This window comes from Ptiloglossa arizonensis, chromosome 12 (genome assembly GCF_051014685.1).
Source record: "Ptiloglossa arizonensis isolate GNS036 chromosome 12, iyPtiAriz1_principal, whole genome shotgun sequence".
NCBI classification, from domain to species: domain Eukaryota; kingdom Metazoa; phylum Arthropoda; class Insecta; order Hymenoptera; family Colletidae; genus Ptiloglossa; species Ptiloglossa arizonensis.
Genome location: NC_135059.1, coordinates 11573024 through 11600009, shown reverse-complemented (window position 1 = coordinate 11600009; position 26986 = coordinate 11573024). Strand labels below are relative to the sequence as shown.

The 26986-nt window shown below is 34.6% G+C and overlaps 2 protein-coding genes across 2 annotated transcripts; both read right to left on the bottom strand.

Annotated features, from left to right (window-relative positions):
* Positions 1–1278: 1278 nt before the first annotated feature.
* Positions 1279–14930, bottom strand: LOC143153252 (facilitated trehalose transporter Tret1). Its single transcript, XM_076324238.1, has 5 exons — positions 13760–14930; positions 7268–7491; positions 5877–6290; positions 3259–3824; positions 1279–3022 (listed from the first exon to the last, which is right to left on the bottom strand). The coding sequence occupies exons 1-5, from the start codon at positions 13795–13797 to the stop codon at positions 2699–2701; spliced, it is 1566 nt and encodes a 521-aa protein (XP_076180353.1). The 5' UTR covers positions 13798–14930; the 3' UTR covers positions 1279–2698.
* A 3522-nt stretch (positions 14931–18452) lies between these two features.
* Scap (SREBP cleavage activating protein) lies at positions 18453–26713 on the bottom strand. Its single transcript, XM_076324213.1, has 13 exons — positions 25933–26713; positions 25256–25437; positions 24934–25167; positions 24688–24868; positions 24428–24573; positions 23250–24342; positions 22877–23150; positions 21743–22800; positions 21505–21664; positions 21249–21432; positions 21035–21174; positions 20745–20956; positions 18453–20548 (listed from the first exon to the last, which is right to left on the bottom strand). The coding sequence occupies exons 2-13, from the start codon at positions 25369–25371 to the stop codon at positions 20369–20371; spliced, it is 3978 nt and encodes a 1325-aa protein (XP_076180328.1). The 5' UTR covers positions 25372–25437; positions 25933–26713; the 3' UTR covers positions 18453–20368.
* Positions 26714–26986: the final 273 nt, after the last annotated feature.

Here is a 26986-nt window from a genome sequence, read left to right as displayed (position 1 = left end):
CGGAAGCTAGCTCCGAAGAACATTTCGTGAAACGATCACAATCCGGACGTCGGATCGAAGAAGTGACTCTTAGGTAAAATTATAATAAATGTATAAGACGATCTTACAAGTAATTAACACGATATCGTCCTCCTTAAGAGGGCCTTCGTAAAAAAATTGCAGCCGTTTTCTAATCTCAAGTGAAGCATGCGTTGACAAACTGATCCCATCGTGCTTATCTGAAACGAAAAAGCCAAACAACATCTCGATTAGTATGAAAGAGATTATGGAACGAACCACGGGGGAAAAATCTCGAAAATTTAAAAAATGGGAACTTTCGAAGTTTGAATATTGATTTTTTCCTGTCTTTTCCATATTCAACGCGAGTTGATTTGCGTTGTGTTAAAGAGATATCTGCTAAAGTTTCTCTTCAAATTTAAAGTAAATCGACCATATACCGTGTATAACTTGAGATATACTGTCGAGGAAAACGTATTTAAAGATCTCGTTACACACGTTTCTTTCTTTAAAGATCTATAATATTCATTAATTTACAAACACGAGGAAATCCTTTTGGGTAAACATTTTCGAAGGCATATATATTTTGCGAGAATGTAAAAAGGAAACAATATTTTTTAAATCGACTTACCAGAATGCTCCCTTAATTCTTTCACCTGCAAGTGATTTAAATGTGCACGAATAGAAACGAATATTTTCGATTGAATTTTTATAATTTTGATCGTACCGTAGGTTAAGGAAATGTCAAAACACGCAGGGCCAGCCGAGGAAAAGCGGAAATAGAATTCACAGATTGGAGACACAACACCTAAAAGTGCCACAAGTGCCCGATAGAGTTGTCAATCTTGTAAACATTCTACAACACGAAAATTTTCTAACGGTAATCGATAAATATTTCAAGCCAACGATGAGAAATAAATTGAGAAAACAGTCGCAACCGAAGCGATTCAATGTAAATAAAAATTCTATGTGCACGTCGACAGTTACCGCTCAGACCGATCTGGACTGTAATAATTTGTAGTTCGACGTAGTTTGCTAAAATTGTAAATATATAAATATGTGTGATCGCGCAATAAAGGAAGAAATGTAAATTGTATATATCGTTCGTTGTTTCTCGACATGAAGGTTCGTTTCCTTTTCGTTGAGTACGATTAAAGAGAAAGAAGTGACAAAGAAGTTGCAATTACGATCATTACGACGAAAACTATGCACGTTTATTTCTTCGTTTACGAAAATGCAGGATAAGGATGGGACCGATGTGAAATAATTACAGGATACGAATTGCACAACTTACAACAGAGTGTAGAATATTTCTGATACTATTGATTAACGAAATCTCTCGACGAAACTTAGGTCGAAATTCCTTTCTGGAAGAATAGTGCGCGTTTCGTAGCAATATTAACGTATCGACGTCTCAAAATTAACATAAGACTGGCACACCGTAGGAACACAATTTGGTGTAACGTCTTGCTTCGCAGTATCAAAAATACAGAATGGAGTCTTTTATTTACAATGAAACCAGCTATGACTTCTCATTTGGAACGTTATAATATTAACTATTAACCTCATCTGGCAATTATGAAATGTAATAAAAAAATATAGTTTCTTCTCTTACAACACTATCTCGGCAAGCTCGTAAAATCGACAAGTCGATACAATCGAAACGAAACAGTTTCGTTGCCTTTGCTAAACCAAACGAGGAACTTCTGCCAATAAGATAGAGCCATTTGTGTCAAGAAGATGAATGCTTTCGATAATCCATATGTATTATCGAGCGCGTAATAAAACACATGCGATGGCCTTCGAAAGACTCATTAGCGTCGGTAATTTAAATCTACAGTGGATCAAAAAAAGTATTTGAACACTGTATCACGAGCAGTGTTCCCCTAATCTACAAGTCTGATTTTAATGAAAGTTTGCGCGCGTGTAAATCATACCGTGCCACGTGTGACATAATTATTTTTCTCGTCAAAGGATTTTCTCGAGCGGATAAAACTAAGACCCGAAAATTCAACATTTCTTCGTTGTTTTAATACAATTCTTTCGAGAGACTTTTTCACAGTTGAACATCGTTCCTTCGAACTGAACATTTTTTGTAATTTAATTTTTGTCGTATTTCGTAGGATTGCGAAGTTACAAAGAAAATGAGCACTCTCAGTGCTCTATCGTTCTGTTGCAAAAAAGTGCCAAGAAAAATTGCATCAAGAAAATAAAAGAAACATTAAAACCTTCGAGACTTGATTTCACCCTCTTAAAGAAATGTTCTGTGGACAAACAAAATTTTCTCTCTATACGTGTACCATTATGCTCTACACGCGCACAAATTTTCATTGAGATCGGGTCTTATAGGTGAGAAGAATTTCCTTGTAATACAGCGCGCAAATACATTTTGGAGTTACCGTACCTCGAATGCTCTATGACATCATCGACAATATCATTCTCCTCAAATCGCTGCACTATTTAAAAGTATACCGTTTCTCGATGCAAACGGGTTAAGATCACTCGAGTCCACCCAAAGAGTCAACTCTGACTTCGATCACCGCTCAAAGAGTCACTCCTAACTTCGATCACCGCCCACAGAGTCACATCTGACCTCGATCACCGCCCAAAGAGTCACACCTGACTTCGATCACCGCCCAAAGAGTCACATCTGACTTCGATCACCGCCCAAAGAGTCATCTCTGACTTTGTTCTCGACGGTTCACATTTTGCTCTCGGTGTCATCGTAGATCAAAGCTGGATTGGTAGCTGCCCACTTCTCTTTGAACGGCAGTTCCTCCTTCTTGGGTTTGTTCTTCAAGCTCTGTACACCGGCGTAGTGGTCCTCGATCTCCTTCAAGGTTCTGCCCTCTGTTTCCGGTAGTATAAAGTAAAGCAGAACGCCGCCAGCGACGTTCATCAGACCGTAGAAAAGAAACGTTCCCGCGAGAGACATCCCGTCCATCATGTACAAGAAGGTTTTGTTTGCAATGGAGTTGAAGATGTAACCAATGGAGCCAGCAGCCCCGGTTGCACTGCTTCGTACCTGAACGGAATGAAAAAAAGGGAATACTAGCTAAAGTGTGTGAATACTAGCAGTGTTTCTAGCTAAACGAATTACAATTTTAATTATCGACGACAGGCCCGGTCTGTAGCCATCCTACGTGTTCCCTAATAGATTCGAGACACAGAGTTACTCTATAAACAGCAGCTGCGAACCTCTAAAATGTTCTTGGAGTGTTTCAGGGTCAAGGCAGAGAGAAAAATATAAAAATTGTATACCTGTACAGGGAATATTTCTCCAGCAAGGATCCAAGGTAACAATCGGATCCCAACGTGAGAGAAGAACGCGGCTCCGATCATCAACGTGGTTGGCACCCATGTGAAATTCTCCGTGTGCAGCGTCTGGCTAATGTTCACGTAGCCGTAAATGGCCGTGAGACACAAGCAAAGAGCAGTGCCGCCGATAGAGAGGAAATTCAGCTTCCTTTTTCCGGTGAAGTGGATGGCGAAAACACAGATCAACGTGCCGACCAATTGTGCCAGTCCAAGGAACACCGCCGCGGTGTACTCTTCGATAGGTGCGTTCAATTGTTTAAAGATCACCACTGCGAAAGTCTGAAGGGTGTTGCTACCACCGAACGATCCGATGAAAAATGACACGGTGACCAGAATGAACGGTGCGTAGAAGGTCCTCTTGCTGAAGGATTTCCAGACCTTCTCGCGCGATTCCGTCGGCTTGTGGACATCCTGGCAGATGATTTGGAACTCTGACGTCACTTGACCCGGTCCGACCCAACCTCGAAGCCAGGACAGGGAGTCCTCAGCTTCCTTCAACCGACCTTTAGCTGCAAAACGTAGTTCAATGGACAAATTAGACAGGAGGAAACGATTAATTGCCTCGATCTCGAACAACACAACGGAATACTATGGGATACTGACAGAAGTAACAGCTGATTAATCGTTGATGGAAACTTGGATGATTATTTTATATTTAGTAAGATGGTACTTGATCTAAACTCGAACTTGGTTCGTAGCGATTGCTTAATTCATCGATTTAACTTCCGTTTGACAAGTAGTTCCTAACCGAGTTTCCAAGCGGTGAAGAGTGCAGTTTGACTCTATGTGTTAGAATTAGAAGCGATGCATTACGAAACTAATTTTAACGAGACTTCATTGGTATTTATTTTTAGGTAGAGAAGCGAAGAATATGTTTCTTCTATTCTATTTTTCTTCCATCGTACAAGGAACGTTTAAAAATACTGATAAAGGATAATATTTTTGAAGGTATTATTAAATTACGTTTTGTATTTCTATGAAAATAATATTTCTCGAAACAATCTCCTGTGCGAAGGATAGGGCATCGAGCCACAAGTTAAACAACAGTAAATAGATTCGCGTCTGAAAGTTTTAGAACGAACTAAACATTCTTTGCTACGGTCTTCATTTCGCTCAAGAACTCGAAGTTTGTTATTTAGTTTATCTATCACAATGTCACTGCAGCTGCGTCGAAAGTTGCCGACATATACCATATACAGGGTGACCCAGAATTTAATGGCCAACCGGTGCTGGTATATACTATAATTAAAGACAGGAAAAAAGTTGAGAAAAAAAAACGTTTTGTTAGAAAATTGTAACAAAAATATGAAATTACAACAAACTTCCTCGTAGTGAACTATAACGTATAAACAAGTCGATGGTAATTGTGTAACGTATTTATGGCCTTCGTGTTCGCTTAGTACTGGTAACTATTGGTTAGTTTTACAACTTGACTCCATTTTTCAACTGTGGCATACGTTGTATCGACGAATGTGGCCATCGTTTTAAAATGGAGTAGTAACGGTAAGAAACTGATAAAAATTACATTTATCACATTCAAAGATGTTAAATGGTAAACATAAAACGCATAAACAGATTACAAAAATATAGACTTAGTCTTACACTATAGTGTACCAAGAGGAAGTTCGTTATGTTTTCATACTTTTATTAGAACTTTTTAACCAAGCGTTTATTCAACTATGTTTATAGGAATTTTTGTTCTTATTTCTACCCATAGAGTATCTGCTAATAATTAAATTCTGGGACACTTTGTGTGTTCATGACACACGTCTGTAACTTTTCCCCCATTTAAATATTTTACGTAAAAATGTATACGAAATACAATACTATCAATATTTTAATCGATCCATGTATTTTTATCATTTTCTTGTTCAACTATATACTTAACACGTGCATTTACATTAAATAGATGGTAATTATGTTAAATAGGTATTTACGTATCTAATCGCGCTTTATTTTTTATTCTTTTCCTCTATCTGAGAACAATACGAATATTAGTTGAAAACATCAACCTGTTTATTAATTTGAATATTATTACGTTTCCTGCGCAACACTATTTTTTGCGTGAATTTAAACAAAATGAAAAAATCCACCGTTTCACTCGAAAGAATAACGATGGCTTGTAAATATTATGCTTTGTAAGAGCACACAGTGCACCGTTATATTTAACAAGTTTATTATATAATATTATAAGACTATCAAAGAATTTTTCATAAAGAGAGGCCACTTCACAAAGGTGAAAAACAAAGTATTCGTAAGTTTTCGTAATGGAACTTGTTACATAAATTCTGTTTCTCAAATACGTATTTTCTCGCGGTGAAACAATACTTTTAGTACGCTGTAGCAAATATTTATCTAGCATCGTGACTTAACGAAGAATAACAAAGAATATAAAATATTCTTCCACGAGTGTGCCGGACAAACCGATCGATCGGAAGTCTCTGACTCCCTCGTGATACTTTTCCATTTGCAATTAATTTAATCGTTCTTTTTAAGAGAACCGATGTATCTTCGTATTGTCTCGCGTTCCGTTCGAAAATTAGTAACATACTTAGATTCACCTGCCAACCAATACGGACTCTCCGGTACCATGCAAAGAGCGATGAAACAAATTAGGGGGTACGCTAAATTGATCAAGGCAACAGTTCTCCAGTTGGCCAGCTTCCCGCTCAACATCTGCGTGAAGATACCCAGAATGATGGACATGCTCGAGGTCGCTGACAACATGCCACGAAGATGGGGTTGCGTCACCTCTGCCACGTAGGTCATCACTGGTGCCTCGAGAAGACCACCGGTTAATCCTGTCAAGGCTAACGCGATCAACAGCATCCAAACAGTGGTGGCGTAGTAAAACACGCACCAAGCTATTATAAACGGGATGGTGGTCAACATCATGGTCCGCCTCCGGCCGAGGTACTGTGATATCGGCCCGCTGACGAAACAACCGATCGGCACCAAGAACAGGTTCAGGCTACCTACAAATACGGAACACGTTCCGCGGTCAATAAACTGTGACTGTTCAATTTAGAACAGTCTAGACCTAGATACTGCTACACCGTCGTGCTGAGGTGTATGTTGCGCATATTTGCTTAAACGGTCCACTTCGGTGACAGACCACGTCCGTATAGACGAATCGATTCGATTGTCAATTCGAATTGACAAGAATCGATCGAACCCTGAACGTAAACCGTGCACCCTCGTGAACAATCGATCGTTGTATTGCTTAAAGCACTACGTACATCTAGATGGTTAATTTTCTAAAAATATATTCTTTTTTCTCGACCGGTACGATATTAAAAATATATTTTCTTTTCGACCGGTACAATTATGTACAATTCGATACTTGAAAAATCGGTTACGACGAAAACTTCCTTTTCTTGTGCACTTTAAAGAAATTTGTTCATTTCTTGTTTCGGATGAAAACTCTGGGAGAGACAGGGCACCGTACAAGTTTTTATCACAAATCAGCCTTTACGAGACGTATTGTTGAAGATTTTCAAACGAAATTTGCGGGAAATGTACGTTAAACTGTATACTACAAGCCATATCGAGTTGTTCGGAAAATGATTTCGTTTTCCAAAATGGAGAGTATATAATTCAATGAAATGTTTATACGCTCTAAAAAAATCGTGTTTCATTTTCACACCGAAGGAAACTGAATTACTTTCCGAACAACCTAACAGTTGGGACTTTCTCAAGAAAATATTGTTTTCGCGGTAAAAAGGAATAGTGAAAACGTACCTCTCCTACCGTTGGGTGTACGGTTAGCCCCTTAAAGAATAGAAATAATTTCTCGATGGATCCGAGCAGGAACGACGAAGGTATCGATATTTCCCGATAAGAGGATTACGAGAAACGGATATCACGAACGACACTTATCCCCAAACGGTCCAAGGGCAAATCGCTATCGATTAGGTAAAGCGTTTCGATTATTTCTCCAATGGATACTCACTGATCCACGTCAGCTCATCCCTGGTGTTCGGTATCTCTGCATCCTCCTTTTGCAATTCCGGTATCAGAATAGTGGAGAATCCCAGCGTGGAACCAAACGTGATCATAAGAAGATTCTTCGCGCATACCGCGCAACATTGCGGCAACGCTTGTCGAAATTTCGATATCGGATAAGAAACATCGACGTTGCAGTTCAATTCCTCGGGCGATGTTTTCTCCTCGTTCCTGAAACACAAACAATACCAACCGCTATTGGTTGATCATCGAAGAAGCCAATTTCGAGCACGACGAAACCTGTTGTTCAAACAATGAACCGGATAAATCGATGTTACCAACGAATTGACCCGTTTCAATTGTAACGCGTGTTGAATGGGTCAGCTTCGAGGATGAACCCATCGTTCACTTTTTACGCGGCCAGTTGTTGCGTGTACTTCTTTTTTTTTTTTCTTTCTTTTTTCTGTCATTGACATAATTCCTTTCAGCGTGAAAGGAACCACCGCTCTGAACTGCCGCGATTACATAAGCCTTGGTACACGTTCTCCTACCGGCTTGCGTAATTCAGAGTGTCGATCTTCGTAAACCGGTTCGCGCAGATCGGCTCTAATTTACAATCTATTTTTCTATGCCTCGCCAAACAGTCGTGGAATTGCAATTTTTTTCAATCGTGAGTTCTACTTTGAGTAGATTTCGATCGACGAAGACGAGATTGACAAATAACGAACTTCAAACCGATACTTAACCGTACCTAGACCGGGTCTAATTTACAATCTATTTTTCTATGCTTCGCCAGAGAGTCGTGAAATTGCAATTTTTTTCAATCGTGAGTTCTACTTTGAGTATATTTATTCGAGATCAGAAAATAACGAACTTCAAACCGAAACTTAACCGTACCTAGACCGGGTCTAATTTACAATCCATTTTTCTATGCTTCGCCAGAGAGTCGTGAAATTGCAATTTTTTTCAATCGTGAGTTCTACTTTGAGTATATTTATTCGAGATCAGAAAATAACGAACTTCAAACCGAAACTTAACCGCACCTAGGTCAATTTGATACCTACCTCATTCTCCTTGGACACTATCGCAGGGAAAGTCTCTATTCGCGAAACGATGCAAGTCTCTTCCTCGTGTCTACGACTGCATTTATAGAATCTGTTCGACGGACTGTTCTCCATTTCACCCAATCAGACGTACGCCGTGGAAAAAGCATCACCAGCGTCAAGACTGCTCTTATCCGACAGGCGGACATTTTTTCACAAAGCTTTGATCAATGGTCCACGAGAGTACGAGGAAACCGAGTTATAAAAGCAATTTTTTTTACACGACGCCCGAAGCGTAGACAAAAGGGACGCTACACTCGATACGACATTAGTGCATACAGTGATTGACGCGATAAGAACGTACTAAGCCGACGATGAGAGTCATTCTAGCTAATCTCTTAATTCTCGGCGGACGCCAAGGATTTTAAATGTAACCGTCATTTTATCTCATCGCAGAACCTACTTTTCCTTTCGTACGCATACACGACGAAGAATGCGTCGTAATTTCACTCCTATTGGTTCTTTCGATAAATATTTATTTACAGACCGACCCGATAATAATTACTACCTAAATCGTTCCCAAGATATAGTGGTTGAGAAAAATGTAACTGAAAATTTTTCAAGCGATATTTGTACCACCGGAAAGGATGAAAAGAATCTAACCCCATGAATCTCAATCTGGTGAAAATTATCACTATATCGCTACATTAGCGATAAGTTTGATGCGTGCGAGACATTTTCGAATTTTTAAGATCGTTTGTTTTTTGTTTTTTTTTTTAATTTTAATGTAACGTTAAGTTTGTATACTCGTTCTTCGATAGCAGCTGTTAAGACATATAGAATAACCTGTACGTCAAGGTTATCGAAGGTCATGGAAGTTATGTAAAAAAATACCGAAGCAAAGTATGCTACATGGCTTTGAATATTAATGATACGAAACAGTAATTGATTCGATAAAACTACTATACTGTGTAAAAAGCAAGTATACCATTTAGAAAAATTATAGTCAGCTTCGAGATTTAAAACCTTGATATAAATTCTGAAAACTGATTCGTCATTGCAAGTCATAATACGTCTTAAAACATTTTCCTACGTTGTATACTTTTCCAAAGACACGGGACGTTAAAATGTGTATTTCATACTTTAACCAGTCATAAAGATATCGGCTCGTACTGTAATTTCACTGGAATTGTAAAAATTTGTTTTTATTACAAATTAAGAACCCACGATATGACAAAATCATTATTATACAAATGCCAATTAAAATAACTCTACTATATCGAATACTAATATAGAGTGTAGAGTTTTCAATCCTTTATGGGTACACAATAGAATTGCGTGTAGTCAATAATTATATTTCAGGGTTATATACATTCCACTATAATTCCGTAAATATATACTCGATTATTCTTTATACGTTTACTCAATTTATAGAAAGTATCTTTAGACGTACCCAACACATGTTTCAAATAAGTATAATTCAACATCTTTGTATCAATAAGAGTGCAACAATTCTTTCTTATCGTGTATATAAAGAGATGACAGTAGTTGATAAAAATTAAACCATTATAATAAATACTTGAAGCAATTCTTAATTACTAAGAAGTACATCCTGAGCGTAGGGGTCTGGGTTCTTTATAATTTGGCTTGAAAGTTACGCCTAGTCTACAATTACTTTAGCTTTGTGCTTTCACTTTACATAAAAGGCTGAACAAATGTGACTAAAATTGCAAATATTTCATTTTTTCGTACCGTGTAACATTTAATGGATATAATAGTAATATAATAGATAAAAACAAAAACTTTGTAAATTTCAATTTAACTAAACTGAATTCGACGTACTAAACAATATAACTTACTTAAAAATAGAAACTAATTCTTAAATAAGTTCTTGAACAACTGAAAGCTATCCTTGAGAAATCCCTAAGAAATATCATACCCGAATGTCCTTCACAAGTGAAAATCCTAACAAATATACGTCACTGACGTGGAGAAACTTCAAAGTAGTAAATTATATGTAAAATTGAACCTGTAAATCTAACGCAATCGTTAGAATCGAAAGCTAGAATTTCCTGAGATGCAATTGTCGCCTAGCACAATGATCGACATTTCTCTCCGTAAATTATTACACATTAAAAAGTTTTTTCACTGATAAAGATGTTAAGAATTCTCATAAAGAGATTAACTGATCAAAGGATTATCTGATTTCACACTGTTTTACAGAAGCTTCGCAGTCCATATTTATTTAATCCGATCACGTGAAATTGTTTCCAGTAATACTGATCGCTCGGTCAATTTTTATTTATTATAGTTTAAATAAAAGTAACACTAACATATTTTAGTGACACTAATATATACGCTACCAGAAACACTAATATATTTTTAAGTTCAAAAATTCTCTTCAATTATTAGCGATTAAAATTTTCATTGTTACGTAAGTGTACTCGTATATTTAGTGTCGCATCGACTGCACCTAAATGATTATTAACAACAATAGTTTAATACCATTCAGTGCACATTTCGAGTTTGAAAGCATGACATACAACTCACGATAATATGTTTAATTGTAATTTGCTTGTTGCACTCGTTACAATTTGGAGAATATATTTTGGAAATGAAGTGTGAACGTATCAATGTGGTATAGCTGATAGTTAAAATAAATTGAAACTATTGATCTTTGTTTATAATCTTCGTTGATTATTATCATGACTTTATTGCAATGTTAAAGAGGAAGTAATCATGCAATTGTATTGCCGAGAATATGCCGACAGAAATACTTTCCCACTATTATTTTCGAAATTATCCCGATAATTACGAAACTCACGAATGCTCAAGCGCATAACATAATTGTACATCTCTTTGCAACTAGCAAAATTTTCCTGTTACATGGAAGAAAAGAATTCTAAATATACACGTGCATTGGTATAAAATGATTAAATGATCACTCGGTAATGTTTCTTCGAATTGAACGTTTAGTTCTTTTACAATTAAAATAATTACTCGTTCGTAAATTACGAATTAGAATTTATCCATTAAACGCTTTACAACGATTTCTTGCAATTTACAATATTATAAAATCAGCGGTTCTTTTGTTTGAAAAAGAATAACTTGGTAATTATCAAATTGGAAAATTCTACCGAATAATTTATTGCTTGATGCACACCATTATCGAATAATAAAATATTTAACAATAACTTTAAAACGGCTGCTTCTCACTCTAGTGTTAACTCGAAAACAAACATTGTAAATACTATGATTCACCGAAAGTTCTTCGTCACAGTACACAGTACGAATTTGTAAATATATTTTAGTACAATTTATCGACGATAAAAAATGAAATTCCATTTAACGCGTTAGGCAGAAATAAAACTTCAAACTTGGAATAATAAAAACAACAAAGTTACAAACACGTGGACAGAATTTTACTTTAATGTAACAAAATGTAAACCACTCGGCTGTCTTCTTTGTTTACTTTTATTTTTCTTGTGTAACGCATTTTTTATATTTCTCCATAAATAATATAAAAATGACGAATCGATAAAGAAGAACGTAACGAACGGTTACTCTTATAAAAGTTTCACTGACACTTGTAACGACTTATATAAATTTTAATCTCCTCTTTCAATTCGAATTAAAATGATAAGAAAACGCTCATTCGACACCTTCTAATTATTGATTAAGCTTTTATCGAAATTTTCTTATCTCGATTACATTATGTACCGGGTGTACAAAGTCGATATGGATAATATTCAAACACATCCCATTCAACAACTCATAATAAACGATATGATAAGTGCATGTATACATGTACGACAAGAATCAACCAAGGTCAACGACTGCAAGTAGTGACATTCATCGAAAGAAATGCATACCACATTTCCATGTATCGAGATATGTAATGCGTTTCCGCGGTGAAAGTCGGTTCACTGTCTGTTTACCTGTGAATCTAGTTCACAATTGCATCGAATCTGTGAATTGTTGTGCCTTCGTAACTTTGAGTCATTGAATTTTTAAATCATTAGATCATTTAACACTCGAACCCGTGATCCTTCAGTTTTTAATTTCTTCACACTTTACCATCGACCCAGTGAAATTTCTTTCCATTAAAACATTTAAGTCCTTGAATTTGAAACCTTTGGATACGTATGTATTTGAATTCATGAAACTGAATCACCGATTATTCAAATTTTCCAAACATCCTTCGTGGAAATGATTGCTTTTGACTGTTGTAAAACAATTGTAAATTAACTGTTAATTCCGTGACAAAACAATCGATACGAAACAGTAAGGTAATATAACACCAAATATGAAACACTATCAGATTATGTAAGAACGTACAATAAACTTAATACGTGGGGCAATATTACTCGGGGAAATAAAAAAGAAATAAAAATTTCCTGCATTCCTTTTAATAAAATCATTAGTATTTCAGTTACTGACGCAGGTGAACAAGGTTTCAGAACGAAAACAATGTTCAATGAAGCATGCAGCGATTGACGAATATATTCGCCAAGAAATCGAGAATTTCCTTTAAACAATAAAAAGATATTGAATTTCTGCCAAGTAACAATTTTGTGCGCTGTTAATATTAACAATTTTCTGGCATATTTCTATTACACATTTCGATCTAGTTATATACTTTTTCACTTATTTTCAACCACAGTAGCTACAAATTTAATTAAAAGGTATTACAATTTTGATTATACAAATAACACATAACTTCTTGAAATCAAATCCCCATTTAAAATTAAAAATTTTTAAATTTAACTGCTTTCTTCTCAAAAAGAAAAACATCACATTCGAACTAAACGAAAGTAATTTCTTTTTTTTTTATTATTAAAGCCACAATAAAACTCTCATTAATCCCACTTTACGAAGATAAGCGACGTAAAATGTATCAGAGTGGATTTAATTGCTAATAAAAAAAGAACAAGAATTCGAATTTTATTTCTCTCGGTAAAGAATTGCCGTTCATTCTTAAAAACATAAGGGACACGTTGAAAGAATTGTTAAAAAAGAAAAAAGCAGAAAAGTTTGAAAAAGCAATCTTGCTGATTACAGAAAACGACGAATTGAGAAAAATAAAAATACATGTGCCAAAATATAATTCTCGTATACTTTATTACGAAATAAATAATTAAGTTCGATACAGATCTGTTATTTTCTCCATTGTTGGAATACTAAGAAAACAAGAAATTTCCCGATAAAACTTTCACGTATCTCGTTAAAATACACAATCCTGTCGACAGCTTTTCAGAGTCGAAATTCTCTTAACGATATCTCAAATGACTCAATCTTTGTTTAACGTTTGATTACGAGCATACTTAACAAAACAGAATTGTTATTTTCTTGTCTTTACAATAAGTCTTGTTCGATCAACTTCTTTAACGAATAATATACAAATTATACTGTTCTTTTCTCTAAACTGTGCATGAAAACAGTAAATTGTTACATACCTATTCATATCTTCGTTGGAGGATGGGTGTTGTGGCATTTTTTATCGACGAAATGTAGTCGATTACAGTGTTGTATTAGAACATATTTCTTCAAATATAGTCTTCTCTAATTTCTATAAATTCTTCCTTCGCTTCTTCTTCGCTCGTGTCTCTTCAGTTGATCTCCACTAACTCGCCAACCTTCTTTATCTATTACTTAACCGAGTACGAATGATTTCTTTACTGAATTATTCATTAATGAAGAGGTTGTCTACTAAATTGTAATTTAGGATAAAGTCATGAAACACATTTCATCCTAAAATGACGATCTACCCAGGAAATAATTTCTTCCTTCTCAATTCCTCTGTGGGGTACCGTTCAGAAATCTTTGGCTTAACTTTCAAGGTTTCTTTCAAATTGCCAATCTTGATTCGTTACATTGACAAATCCGCAGAAAACTAGAGACAACAAGGATATTGTATCTTTTCGAACGATTACTCCTGGCTCACCTTCGTCGATACTTCTTTTTTTAGCAGACACTGTCCAATCAAAAAAAAGAAATCCCAAACCAAAACCTGGGAATCGAGTCAGGCGATGTTTATCTTTCTTCCTTGTAATTCATTATACAGATCCCTTCAAAGTTTTATTAAACCAGTCATGGACCACTTGAAAACGAAGCCTCGAATTCCACAATTGTTTCTTCCTCAACGATCAAGCTGTTGCTCCAAGGATTCGATGATCTTTACCAGTAATTCGAGTTCTCAGTCCTCAACGAAAACGACCATCAATTTCTTTCTACTTTCTGTCAATGTCAATACTCGATCTCTTCTTCGACTGGTGTACAGCAAGTTTTACAGCTACCGTTCGAAGCGAACAGTGCAACAATCGCGCAAAGTGTTCCAAACAATCGAGAAATCAACGATTGCGAGACAATGGTACATTTACGAACACTTTACGCTAATCTTTTCCCCTTTTCGCAGCTCTAACCGTTCAAGACTGGCAAAATCGTCTTTTCTTTTCCTTCATTTTACCGATTTTTCCCGTTTAATACCGATTCTCTTGTCCTTTGGCCGAGTGTACTTCTTTTTCTAACGAATATTCCGGAGGATGGTTTCCAAAGTGACCAAACGTGTTCTTCAGTTTTCGTTTTTCGTTTGGTGATTGAAGAAAGCTGGAAGAGAGAGGAGCTGGTCCTTCTCGAGACTGTTGTGAGACACTGAACGTCCAACGAAAGCGAACACTGGTGTACACCTAGTTCCTCCCCCTCCTCCTCCTCCTCCGCCAAGTACGTTTGTATGACCTGTTTCGTGAACGGATACATGCACTCTCCCCCTCTTGTAACTTCGCGGTTGTTACACCTAATGTGGCGAACAGTCGCTTTACGATGATAATGATAGCAAAGTTAGAAATTTGTTACAAAACGAACTGACATTGGATACGTGTAACATTTGTACTCCAGAGGTGAACACTTTCGATGTGAATAGAAGATAACAAATTGTTCAAAGAACTACAAAATGCGATACATGCGATTAATGTACGCGCGTACACTTTTGCAATTAAAAGATATTTATTTCAATCACTTTGCCAGGATCCTGTATTACAGTACGACAAAAAAAAGAATAAAATTTACACTCGATAATCGGTACAATAAATGTGTATAATAGTTGAAAAGAAAATCTCTAATAGTTTTTTTTTTAAACTACGTATAAATGTTAGCAACGATACAATAATATAGTTAACTGTAATACAACATTGGATACTTTCCACTAGAAAGCTCTTTTCATTTTTTTATAGGATTACGTAAGCAGCTGTGCGTATTTCAAATGATATGAATATTTATTTAGTACGCTAATCTATTTTCTATTATTAATCTGCAACATTTAAAAGAGGCTATCGGATTATTAATACCGTTAAAAGCACACGTATGAATAAAATTTCAGTATTATTAAAAAATATGTAATAATATGTTTGATCGATTTAAAGTATAGTAACTTAAATCAGAAGTAATGTCGTTATGATCTACTCGTTTTTATTTTAATAAAATATTCTCAAATAATATCATAACTTTTGCAGTCACTCGTTGTCGATAAAATGTTAGTGCTTTGAACACAGAAAATCACGTTAGTTTTCAAGTAACACTGTACGTATAGAAACTCGTATTTCATTGTTGTTATAATAACTCTGAAACTGTTAATTACTTTTGATACCTGTGGCTCGTACAAGTCTTGCTTGTAAAGAGTTTAGTACCATTGTGGCTATTGTTAAACTTCCTCAATCAACAACTGCGCTCAACTAATTTCGCACCTGGAAATTTAATGATAGAGTACAGAACTCCGTAGTTGATGGTAACATCTTAAAATAAATTATTGTATTTTAAAATTGTATTTTGGCCTTAAATGTCTATACGTTCAATCTCCATGTGCGAAATTTTACAATTTAACTTTACATTCAAAAATACAATACAATAAATGAATAAAGTAATATTGTGCAGTAGAACTCTGCTTTTTATCAGGAGGAATTTTTTCGAAATAATAACAGGCTAGTCAGAAATACAATTTGTTGAAGGTCTATTGAGAACTGGTGTATAATAAAAAATATCCTTGTATGATTTACATTAATAATTTGTTATCTATACTGAAAAATAGATAAGCAACAAGCAAAATAAAAATAAATGTTAAAGTAGTTGAACAATATAAAAATATAATAAAATAGACATTCTTTAATTTGCTGAAAAACATAAAATTACTGATTATATTTTGACGAAAGGTAAGTGAATTTGAAAAACATCGTCTATGCTATTGTGAATCAAGTACACACTTTTAATCATTTGCTCTATTTAATCTTGTAATATTATAATGTCTAATATTTATGTATTCTACCAATTATTGTTAATATTTCAAACAACTATTTATAAATATCAATGGTTTATCCGTTTATAAATATACAATACCATCTTTACATTATTTAATATTAATAAAATATTAACTTTGTATGTTTAACGAAACTTGTATCATTATCTCTTTATAATACTGCTTAACTTTAACTTATGTTAGTCTTACAGTTAAGTGTCCTAGCATTAAAAATATTAATTACAAAATGTCCAGTCGTGTATAATTTACATGATCTTCGGCAGATTAAATACCGCTTTCTTGCTATCTTATAACAGATTAAAATTTGCATTCAACATTACGCACACAGTCTAATCGTGGAATTGTACTTTGAATTTTACATCGTCCCTTGATCTCCTAACTCATTACTATTAAAACGATTCTTATCGTTGCTTTTTTTACCAGGACAATAATATAATCCTCGCCGATAAAATGGAAAATTCCACTAAACACGAGCCAAATTATTATTGTAGTAATTTTTCTGCACAAAAGATTCTACTATAATCTTCAATAATTTTATGCTATTTTTGTATCAAGAAATGGATTAAAATTATTCTGAAAAATAAATAAGAAACAAGGAGTTACATATCTGCATTTATTAAAATCACCATTCAAATATCTCCACCATTCTTTTATCATTTTATCACGAACATCCTTTACATGAATAAACAATTTAGCTTTTTTTATGCAAAACAAATAGAGTATCTTCTTTTTAATCGATCACACCTTTCTGTACAATATCTACAATGTTCGATATCTGATAAATGAATTGTAGGGGTCCAATCTAACAATTAAAGAGTGGAAAAATCAATTGTTGCCCCATAAAAAATGTTAAGCTTCAATGTATAGATGAAAACAAGAATTATCCGTATAACAGCAACAAAAAATGAGAAATGTTCACCTAAGTCTCAGATTGGTAGTAGTTAATTTTAGTTTTAAGAGCTCCTTTTTCCTTTTTTTTTCTTATTACTTTCATAACACTGAATATCTTTTAGTGTAATTTCAACTAGGACACTTGATTTTATTTTTAGTTTGTTTCCTCTCCTTGAATATCAACCCCCTTAGTTAATAAATATTTTTGGACATTCTCTGCTTTCTATTAAACGTCATACCTTTCCTTTCTGATACTTTACCGAATCTCATAAACTATCCCGTGGTCACCCAATTGTTTTTAGCAATATGTTACATTTACTGAAGAATTACTTAAGAAATATACTTACTGTATTTTAGCAATAACATGATTTCTACCAATTTCTATTAAGTGACAACTTGTTCAGTTTCCAGCCACTTTATTTTTTGTTTTTTTGCCATTGTTCCGTTACTTTATAAGGACAGACGAAAAAGACTTGTATAGATATTTGTCAATAATTGTGAAGCAATGCAACATGATAAATAAAAAAACAAGGTATTAGAATATCAATGAAATCATGAGGACAGAAGGAAGTCAAGATCTAGTAAATGTGAGAATTTATTAAGAACAATATATCTGGTGTACGACACATTTACACATGTTAAATTAATTAAATAAATATAAAAATCACGCGGACTCCTAAATGATTGTTAGACAACCAGCTGCGCTGTTAGAAGCACTTTAGAAATTTTTTTTTCCCCCTTTTTACGTTGTTTTTGTCAACTAATTCCTACGTGTACGAGCGTGCCATGACCTGATATGATTTACAACTTTGGTTAACAATATGTGTGTGTATATATATATATATATAATACATATTTTATATATTTTATATATATATATATATATATATATATATATATATATATATATATATAATACACATACACGAATATATATATATATATACACACATATAAAGTTGCTCGAACAGGGTATCAGAAAATAAAAGTGACTCATCAATGTAAATCGTTTTACAATTCAGTCTAAAGGCGTATAAGTTATTATACTATAACATTCATTTTGCAACACACATATCAAACTTTAATCACAAAAAGTATACCCTGAAATTAACTGAATATATTTGTATGAAAATTTGTTAATTCTTTGGACCCTTTCAAGAAATTGAAAAATTAAGAATTTAATATCCTCGTCTTTTACGAATCGTCTGAAATTTTAGTATTTCATTGGAAGTTATTTATATACTATCACATATCACATCACTGGAAGCATAGTAGTTTACGTTCAGTTAAATAGTACACTGAGTTCTTCTAAAAATTAAAAAACCTTTACATTCCATTAAAATAAAAACGATATTTTGACATTTTCATTCAAATACATATCCAGTTAGTTGTTAGGAACCCTTTGTGAAATATAAAACACTCTCGAACAATGATTCTATAAAGCTTTTCACATGGACTTGGTCAAAACTTTCTTTGTACACTTTGCTTTACTTTCCTTTAAATGTGTCGTAAAATGTACATATATTCCTCTTTGATCTATCATGCGTTATGAAGCGAAAACATATTTTATCAATACACACTCGTAAGTCTTCTATAATGGTATATATATAAAATAGGACCCATGTTAGCTCACGTGAGAGCAATGATTCTTCTTACAAAAATAGATTGCTAAAGCTAAACAAGACTAAACGTTTAGTAAAGAAGATGTTAAATGTTAAATCTTTGAATCCAGGAGTTCCATTCCAAATATTAAGCCTAACAATGTGAACAGAACTCTTGTTGGCGAGCTTAAATTACTCTTCAATCAACAGCTGAAGAACAATATTCTAAATGTGTCAACATTTAGCATATAGTTAGTTTAAGTCTTCTTCAAAATTACGTAGAATATTCTACAAACCAGAAGACTGAGATCTATTTGTTCAATTTTCATAGTACTTTACTGCAAAACTTCATTACTTAGTCGGACTACATAAAGACCGAATAAAGGCACTCTTAGACCGTGATACGTGTAACGAGATGTTACATATATAGAAAAAATGAATTTTTATTATACAATTAACATAAAAGTTCGCAACATCGATTTTAAAACTTTTCAAGTTTAAATACTTGGTGCGCTGGATTAACTCCTAACTTTAATAGACTGATTCATCAGGTGCATTCATTCTTTATCCAATAACATTTTAACCATCCTCGTCGTTTACATTTCATGATCCAACACAGAAGTGAAGACCGAGCACCTCCGTGTTATAAGACAGCACCTCGATTTAACAAATGCAGTTTCTACTTATCATAATATTGATTAAAACTTTATCAATTTGATCTGAAACCTTTACATACAAAATGAATGACGCTGCGGAAATGTTGCTAAATTACGTCGCAAAACAAAACACATAATTCAAAATGTTACACAGCCATTCTTCTAAGACAATGAACAGAGATACCAGAGTTACTTCATTCTCCAGTTTAATTATCTAAAAATATGGATTTTCCATATCGCAAGTCATTGTCTTCAGCTTTGTATTCCGCACCCCTATAGTGCACTCGTGCCACCATATCGATTAAAATTTACACGAACAATCTATCTTTCCCGGGAATCGATTAAAGATCTGTATATGTATATTTCTCATTGAAAAGGACAAGCGTATTTTACTTACTGCCTGAATGCAGTATAAACATTAAGGCGCGACTATGACATAGTCGGTAATGTAAAACATTCATATTAAAACTGTGTACAACGATTTAAAATATAAAATGTACGTCGTGTAAAAATCTATATTCCCGTGCAAAGTGTAAGACTTTGCACAAGTATTAAAATTAAATAAGAAAAAAGGAAACCGAAATAGCTATGTACAACGTGCATATACAGATCTTAGTCTAACTTGTCAGAGACTAAAGGGAACCTAATTATTCGTAATTGTCGTCCGAAATCGCAAACTACGCTATCCCTTAACGCTAACATTTGTTTTACGAAAATACAGCTATCCTTGTGACCCAATCTCACTTCACGTACAGGCTCTCCCGTCCTTACGTCCCAAACTACTAGTGACCCCTAAAATTTCACAATTTACAAACATTCATTTAACAACGCGATATCATTTAGAAATCTAGTCATTTTTCTCTATTCTCGAAAGTCTAAATGTAATTTAGTTAAAAAATCAAATATATACTTTTAGTTGAAGTTACGCTTATTTATGAAACTCAAGTAATAATAACAAGAAAATTCAAGAAGAAAAATATTGACATACCTGATTACTAGTGATGAGTAAATGATGCGTTAACATAACTAATTGTAAACTGTACGCTGATCTGTGTGCTGGAAGAGCATGTAGTAAATGTCCCTGAAACCGTTCCCACACACATAATTTTTCGTCAGTTCCAATACTTATCACATATGACACAGAACATGTAATAGCTGCCACTGCACCATCGTGAGCCTGTATACTGTACATACATGTTCCTACATGAATTGAAAAAAACGAAAAGATAAGTTGGTCTATAATATAACTAAACCTTTTATTCGTAAAAAAATACATACCGGTTAGAAGATCCCAAACACATAACAATCCATCTTGAGATCCACTACCGGATGTCATGGGACTCATCCTGTCAATAAACAGACAAGATATGGGCCCACAATGTCCATGAAGGGTATATAATGGCAACTGATCTTCTAGTCTGAAACATAAAATGAAGTGAAGCTGTGATAACTAATAGATGCTTAAAATAAAGAGTAAGGTAAAAATATGTACCTATATACTTTAAGAGTATGGTCCTGACTACCAGTTAAAACACGACCACCCTCACTGTCAAGCACAGTTATTGCTTGTTGATGTGCTTTATAAGAACTAATTTTCATGCAACGAAGATCTTCTTCAGATTGCATAATGTTATTTATATCCATAGGTGAGCCAGCACTTCCTGTTCTAACATGAGCTAAAAGAAAGAAGATAATGTAATGAAGAATAGATTGGAACAGCAATCTAAGACATTTATAAACAAACCTACTTCTCCTATATGAAGTGAAACCCCAATCAATTTGTTGACCTTCGCTGTAACTCTCTAGCTGCAGAAAATCAACAGAACCACTTAACTTAGCTGCTACTACCCTACTACCGACGAATTTAACGGCGGATATCCCAATCCCTGATCCATCATCAAATAAGCACTGAAATGTATAATTTGTTATTTTCAAATTTTATGAACTAGTAGTAACACTGAAATTAATATTCGTTCGTGTTCTTACCTTAAATTTGCCGGTAGTACCTTCCCAAAATTCTAAACTTCCATTAGCACACCCTACTACTATAAGATTTTCTTGATAATCCATGCACCAGATGGGAGATATCATTTGTGAAAATTGCATGGTTTTGTCTGTATTTAGTAAAGACACGCTGTCTAGGAAACCAACTGAATTTAATCTTCCACTAGGTATGCATAACTGCTCTGCACTGTCAGATTTCTGTAATTTGTCTATAGATTTGTTGTGTTCTTCAACAAGGTGTTTGTACTGTTCACCAAAATTAAATCCTGGTTCATAATTTTGTTGCATCTGAGAATGTTTCATGGACGAAAATTTGATATTAATTGCTGATTTTAGGTCAGGAATATCATAAGCATTGTCTAAACTTCGACGCAAATGTTTTCGCCTTTCCATACTAAAATCGTTCATCTGATAGTCGTAATCTAACGTATTTCCCATTGAGTGTCTCTTAGTACTATTATTATTTTGTCCTCTTTGCATATTACATAATCCAGGAGATGACTTTTTGTAGTGAATAGCTGAATATAAACTAAATGAATTAGTGTTTTCCATTTCTCCTCTTGAAGGTGGTGAACCACTTTCATAATCTGACATCAACTCATCCATATCCGGTGTCACTTGACTCAAGTTTTTCTGGGGACTGCTAAAATACTGTTTTCTATCTATATGAGCTAATTGTTCACCAGATGTTGCATCCCATATCCTAATGTGTCCAGCCAAACATGTGCTAGCAATAGTATTGCTATCTGTAGCAATGCACTCTACTTCTTGAGTGTGTCCTTCAAGGACTAGTGGCAATGCCTCCAGAACTAATTGTGTTGCGGAATCGTGAGTTTTTTCCGGTTGGTACCAGCTAGCTCGCCATTCAGCATAATTTCTCGAACAAATACATCGATAAAGAACAACCATTGTATAAGCCACAACAATGACGCTAATGAGACAAAGTACTGCTGCCAGGAATATTTCCATTGGACTTGATGGAATGAAAGGAGCATCCGCGTTAAAACCACGACCTTCGGATCTAGTTGGTAGCTCCATGTCTGTGATAATTAAAATAATTACGTAATTTATGAATTCAAATGTGAAAATTTCCTAGTTTTTATAAATTTTACAAACCTAAAAAGTCTAAAGGATCAAGAGCTGCAGTAGCAAGACTCTGCCATTGAAAATGTTCCACATCATTAGGATTGCTAATTTGTTTAACCAGTTGTGGACTTACAGCGTGAGATAGTTTCATTGTCGGCAATATAGTTATACGTCCACCAGCAGCAGAAATATTGTACATAGAAAGGATCGAAGACCAATGATAAAGTGATAACCGATTCCAAGGTGGAAAATCTACTGGTTTTAATTTATGTAATTCTTCGGTAACATTATTGGTTAAATTATCCTAATGTATAAGGAAATTTAGTAGATTAATATTAATATTCTAAAGTTGTATAAACATAATGTTCGAGTGAAATAACAAAATATATTTTTATTAAGTCACCTGTCTATTTAAATGTTCAGGAACAATGGTAGCAGATGACACTGACAGTGGTTTCATTGCATTTAATTCAACATAATTGTTGGACTGAGGTCTATCTAAAGTATATCCATCGATATCAGATTCTGGCTTTAATGTTTCGCTTAAACGTATAACGTGTTCAACAATGCCAGAATTGTAAATAATCATACTAATCCAAACAACCATCCATACCATAAACGCACGTTGAAATATTCGTGTCCGTGCCCAAAAATGAACTAGACGTAAACGTTTTGGAATTTTCTCCAATGTATGAGTGTTTTGTGTATTTGGGGCTATCACAGTCGTTGGACCATTAGATAGGCCATTTAATCTTGGATGAGATTTTGATCGGAAAATGTTTGGCTTCCTATTTGTTATTGTTGTTGTAAATTGCTGTTTTCGTGTAGTTGGAACATTTGGAAAGTGGAATTTAGATGTTTCACTGGATAGCTCTGTGCGTTTAATATCAATAGCAAGAATCGTTGAAAAGAACACCATTTGGAGAAAGAAGTCATTAACTAATCCAACAATGGCAAAAATACAAAATTCTTGGATAGCTGGTACAAAGGTGAATAATCCAATTGTCAAAATTGTCACTTCTGTAAGTAGGTTTTTGGTAATAGACCAACCTTCTTTGGCTAAAGCTTTAGCAACACGTATTTTCACATCCAAATGTGCCGGGGTACTCACTACGCTTTTAGTTAATACCAAAACATTTTCTAAACCTACGATAACCACCAAATATGGGAACACTTCTTTTCCACTTAAGCTTAATGTCAAACCAAAAAAAAAGCATACACCCACTGTCATAGATAACGAACCTATTACTGTAACGGTTGCACTAAATGCTATACCAATCTTTGATTTCATTAACTCTATCTTTCGTACAGAGAAATAAACATAGAAAAACAGAGCATTAAATGTCATCATTAATGGGAAAAAGTCACTATAGTTAAATTCACCAGGATAAAAGATATGTAATGTTTCATCCATGGGTACATATGTAGCATTATCACCGTCTGTTTGATGAAGGTGATAATAACTTTTTAACCTATGTTGTAACCCTTTTATAAATCTGAAATTAATAAACATAATTTTATACGATTAAAATAATGAAAACCATAAATGATCATTCAGATATGTTGTAATTAGTTACTCACTCAGGATCATAGTCCTTTAAATAAATAGTTACCGCATATTGTAAAATTCTTTGTCGAAGACGAATTGGGTACCGTTTTATTCCAGTTTCTTTAAGATTCATCCCAAACATTATTTCAGCTAAACTAATTTTACCTTTTTGCAAATTCTATAACACATAATTATATAACTATAACAATTTATTATACTCAAAATAATATTGTAAATAATTTATTATTTTTAGATTACTTTCAAAACACTACTATACTCTTAATGTTCTTACCTGATACGAATATATTGTATTTATAAGATTTGTATCTTGTGCGTACAATTCAATGCTTCGCTGCCATAAGTTTGCAGGTGAAAGAACAAGACAATTATATTCTGGTAAAACCTCGGGTTTTTTACCATTTCTTTTTTTAACAGCTTCAATATGTAAACATACTTGATCAAGTGTTTTTAACCTACAAAGTAAAGCAATAATAAAAAATGACTTAAACTCAGTTCTGATTATATACATGATTCTTACGTTTCCAGGTGCTGATAATTTTGTATAATCTCTAAAAGATTAAAAACTTCATAAAGTGGACCTCGAAAGGCATCCATTAATGTTAACTCTTCTGCCCATGGAATAACTCCAGCTCTTAATACCACTTGTTGCACATAAAACACAGAGTTTTCTGTATTGTTTTCAGGTACAACAGTATGATTGATTATAGTCTGTGGTGCATTACCAGGCATGGGCAAATTGACCAAAGGATAGCTAAAGAAGAAATAATTGTTGGTTACTGTTTGCTCTATATTAATTGAATCGTATTATTTGTACGTAATCAAAGTAAAATACTACTAACCAACATAGTAATATAATTGAGATTGCCAATGAAATAACAGCAATGGGATGAGAGGAGCAAAACAGGCCATGGGCATAATACAGCCCAGCCACCCTGTCTGGTAAACTACGGAACATTTCACCTTAAGGCTGCCTCACCAACATGTTTTATAGCATGTAGTATACATATTGCTTGTAATTGACCTGTAAATATTTATCAAAATATCATGAAATAGCACTGTATGCTGGTTCAAGAATAATACAGTACAAACGAATATATTATAGTATATTATAGGAACAGCTTAGCCATTAAAGATGTCTCAAATTGCGTTCAATAAAACAAAAAGGGCAATATTTTTCAAACATATTTGAAACATCCGTTGCACGTGAGAATATTTAAATAGAGAAAGAACAAGAGAGATTATAAAAAATAGAAGAAAAACATCCACGTGTTTTTCCCGAGTTATAAGTGACGTTACGCAACTGACACATCATTCAGTTCTTATTTTCACTAGAACCTGAAACGGTCAACGATGCGCAGCTCACAACGCTGCAACGTAGTAATTGCGTTTCTTTCGCGTAAATTAATGACGCAATAACGATAATAAAAAGAATGATAATAATACAATCGAATTCAACAATTAAGATCTACGTCGACCGTCGCAATATCTAGAAGATAGATATTTCATAGCAACTTACATATACGCGCACTATTAATTCATATCATTCTTCGGCTAGTCTTGTTCTCACTTTACATCATGGACCACAAAGCACAGTAACAATTGACTTGATCCCTTTCAGGTTGACACAACTACTGTTAAATGGACATTGTGATGATTCTTGTAGCACCGTGACACGAGAAATTTTGCGAGGACTTCAAAGTACGAGAAATTTATTCGATCCAGAATATTCTCTATAGCAACCGCGATGTTTTATACGATATCAGAAACGCGGTACACTAAGAAACGTGGTTGTGAACTAGAGATTAGTTCAGGGAATTTCGAGGTTAGGTCCGACCTTCCGCCACGCACATTTAAGCGTAGATAACACACTGAATTGATCTGAGGCTGACACAGGCGTGAATACACAGATCACTCACACGTGTTCCCGGGCGCGCGTCATTCCGCGAACAAACGACCACCACACAGGCAAATTTGAAGACGAAGCGACGATGAGACGACGTCGACAAGGACGACGAAAACGACGGTCAAGAAACGACTTCCAACGCGCGCGAGCAATTGAACGTCCGACGTAAATTTTCCGAGTGCACTGGCCGGTTTCAATTTAACTTGTACGACACTACGCGTGGTGGTAATTTATTTTTAAACGGTCTGGCCGAGCCTCCGACTCGCGACCAATCGTCAGGTGCATTAATGTGTGCAGCTCGGACCCCTCCCTCCGGCGTTTCCCACGCACGTGCTGAAATATTTTTTTGAATCTAATTTTTATAGAATCAGATTAAAATTCACAGTCGAATGTTGAGCGCTATTCACTTTCGTACAAATGATCGAACGAGAATCTCGCTCGTCGCCGACGATCGTTCGGTTATAAATGAACACATCTCGATGAAACTAGAGCCTTTGCTCTTGGAGTCCATAGAATTTCCGGTTTCTTACTGCATTCACCCGTTTGTTATCTGTTATTGTAACCGAAGTACTAACAGTTAAGGCGTGGTATTAATTTATTCCTGAGTCGCTAAACACATTCGAATGAACGTAACAATTTGTACTTTGCTTTTTGTAGAAAAGTCTGT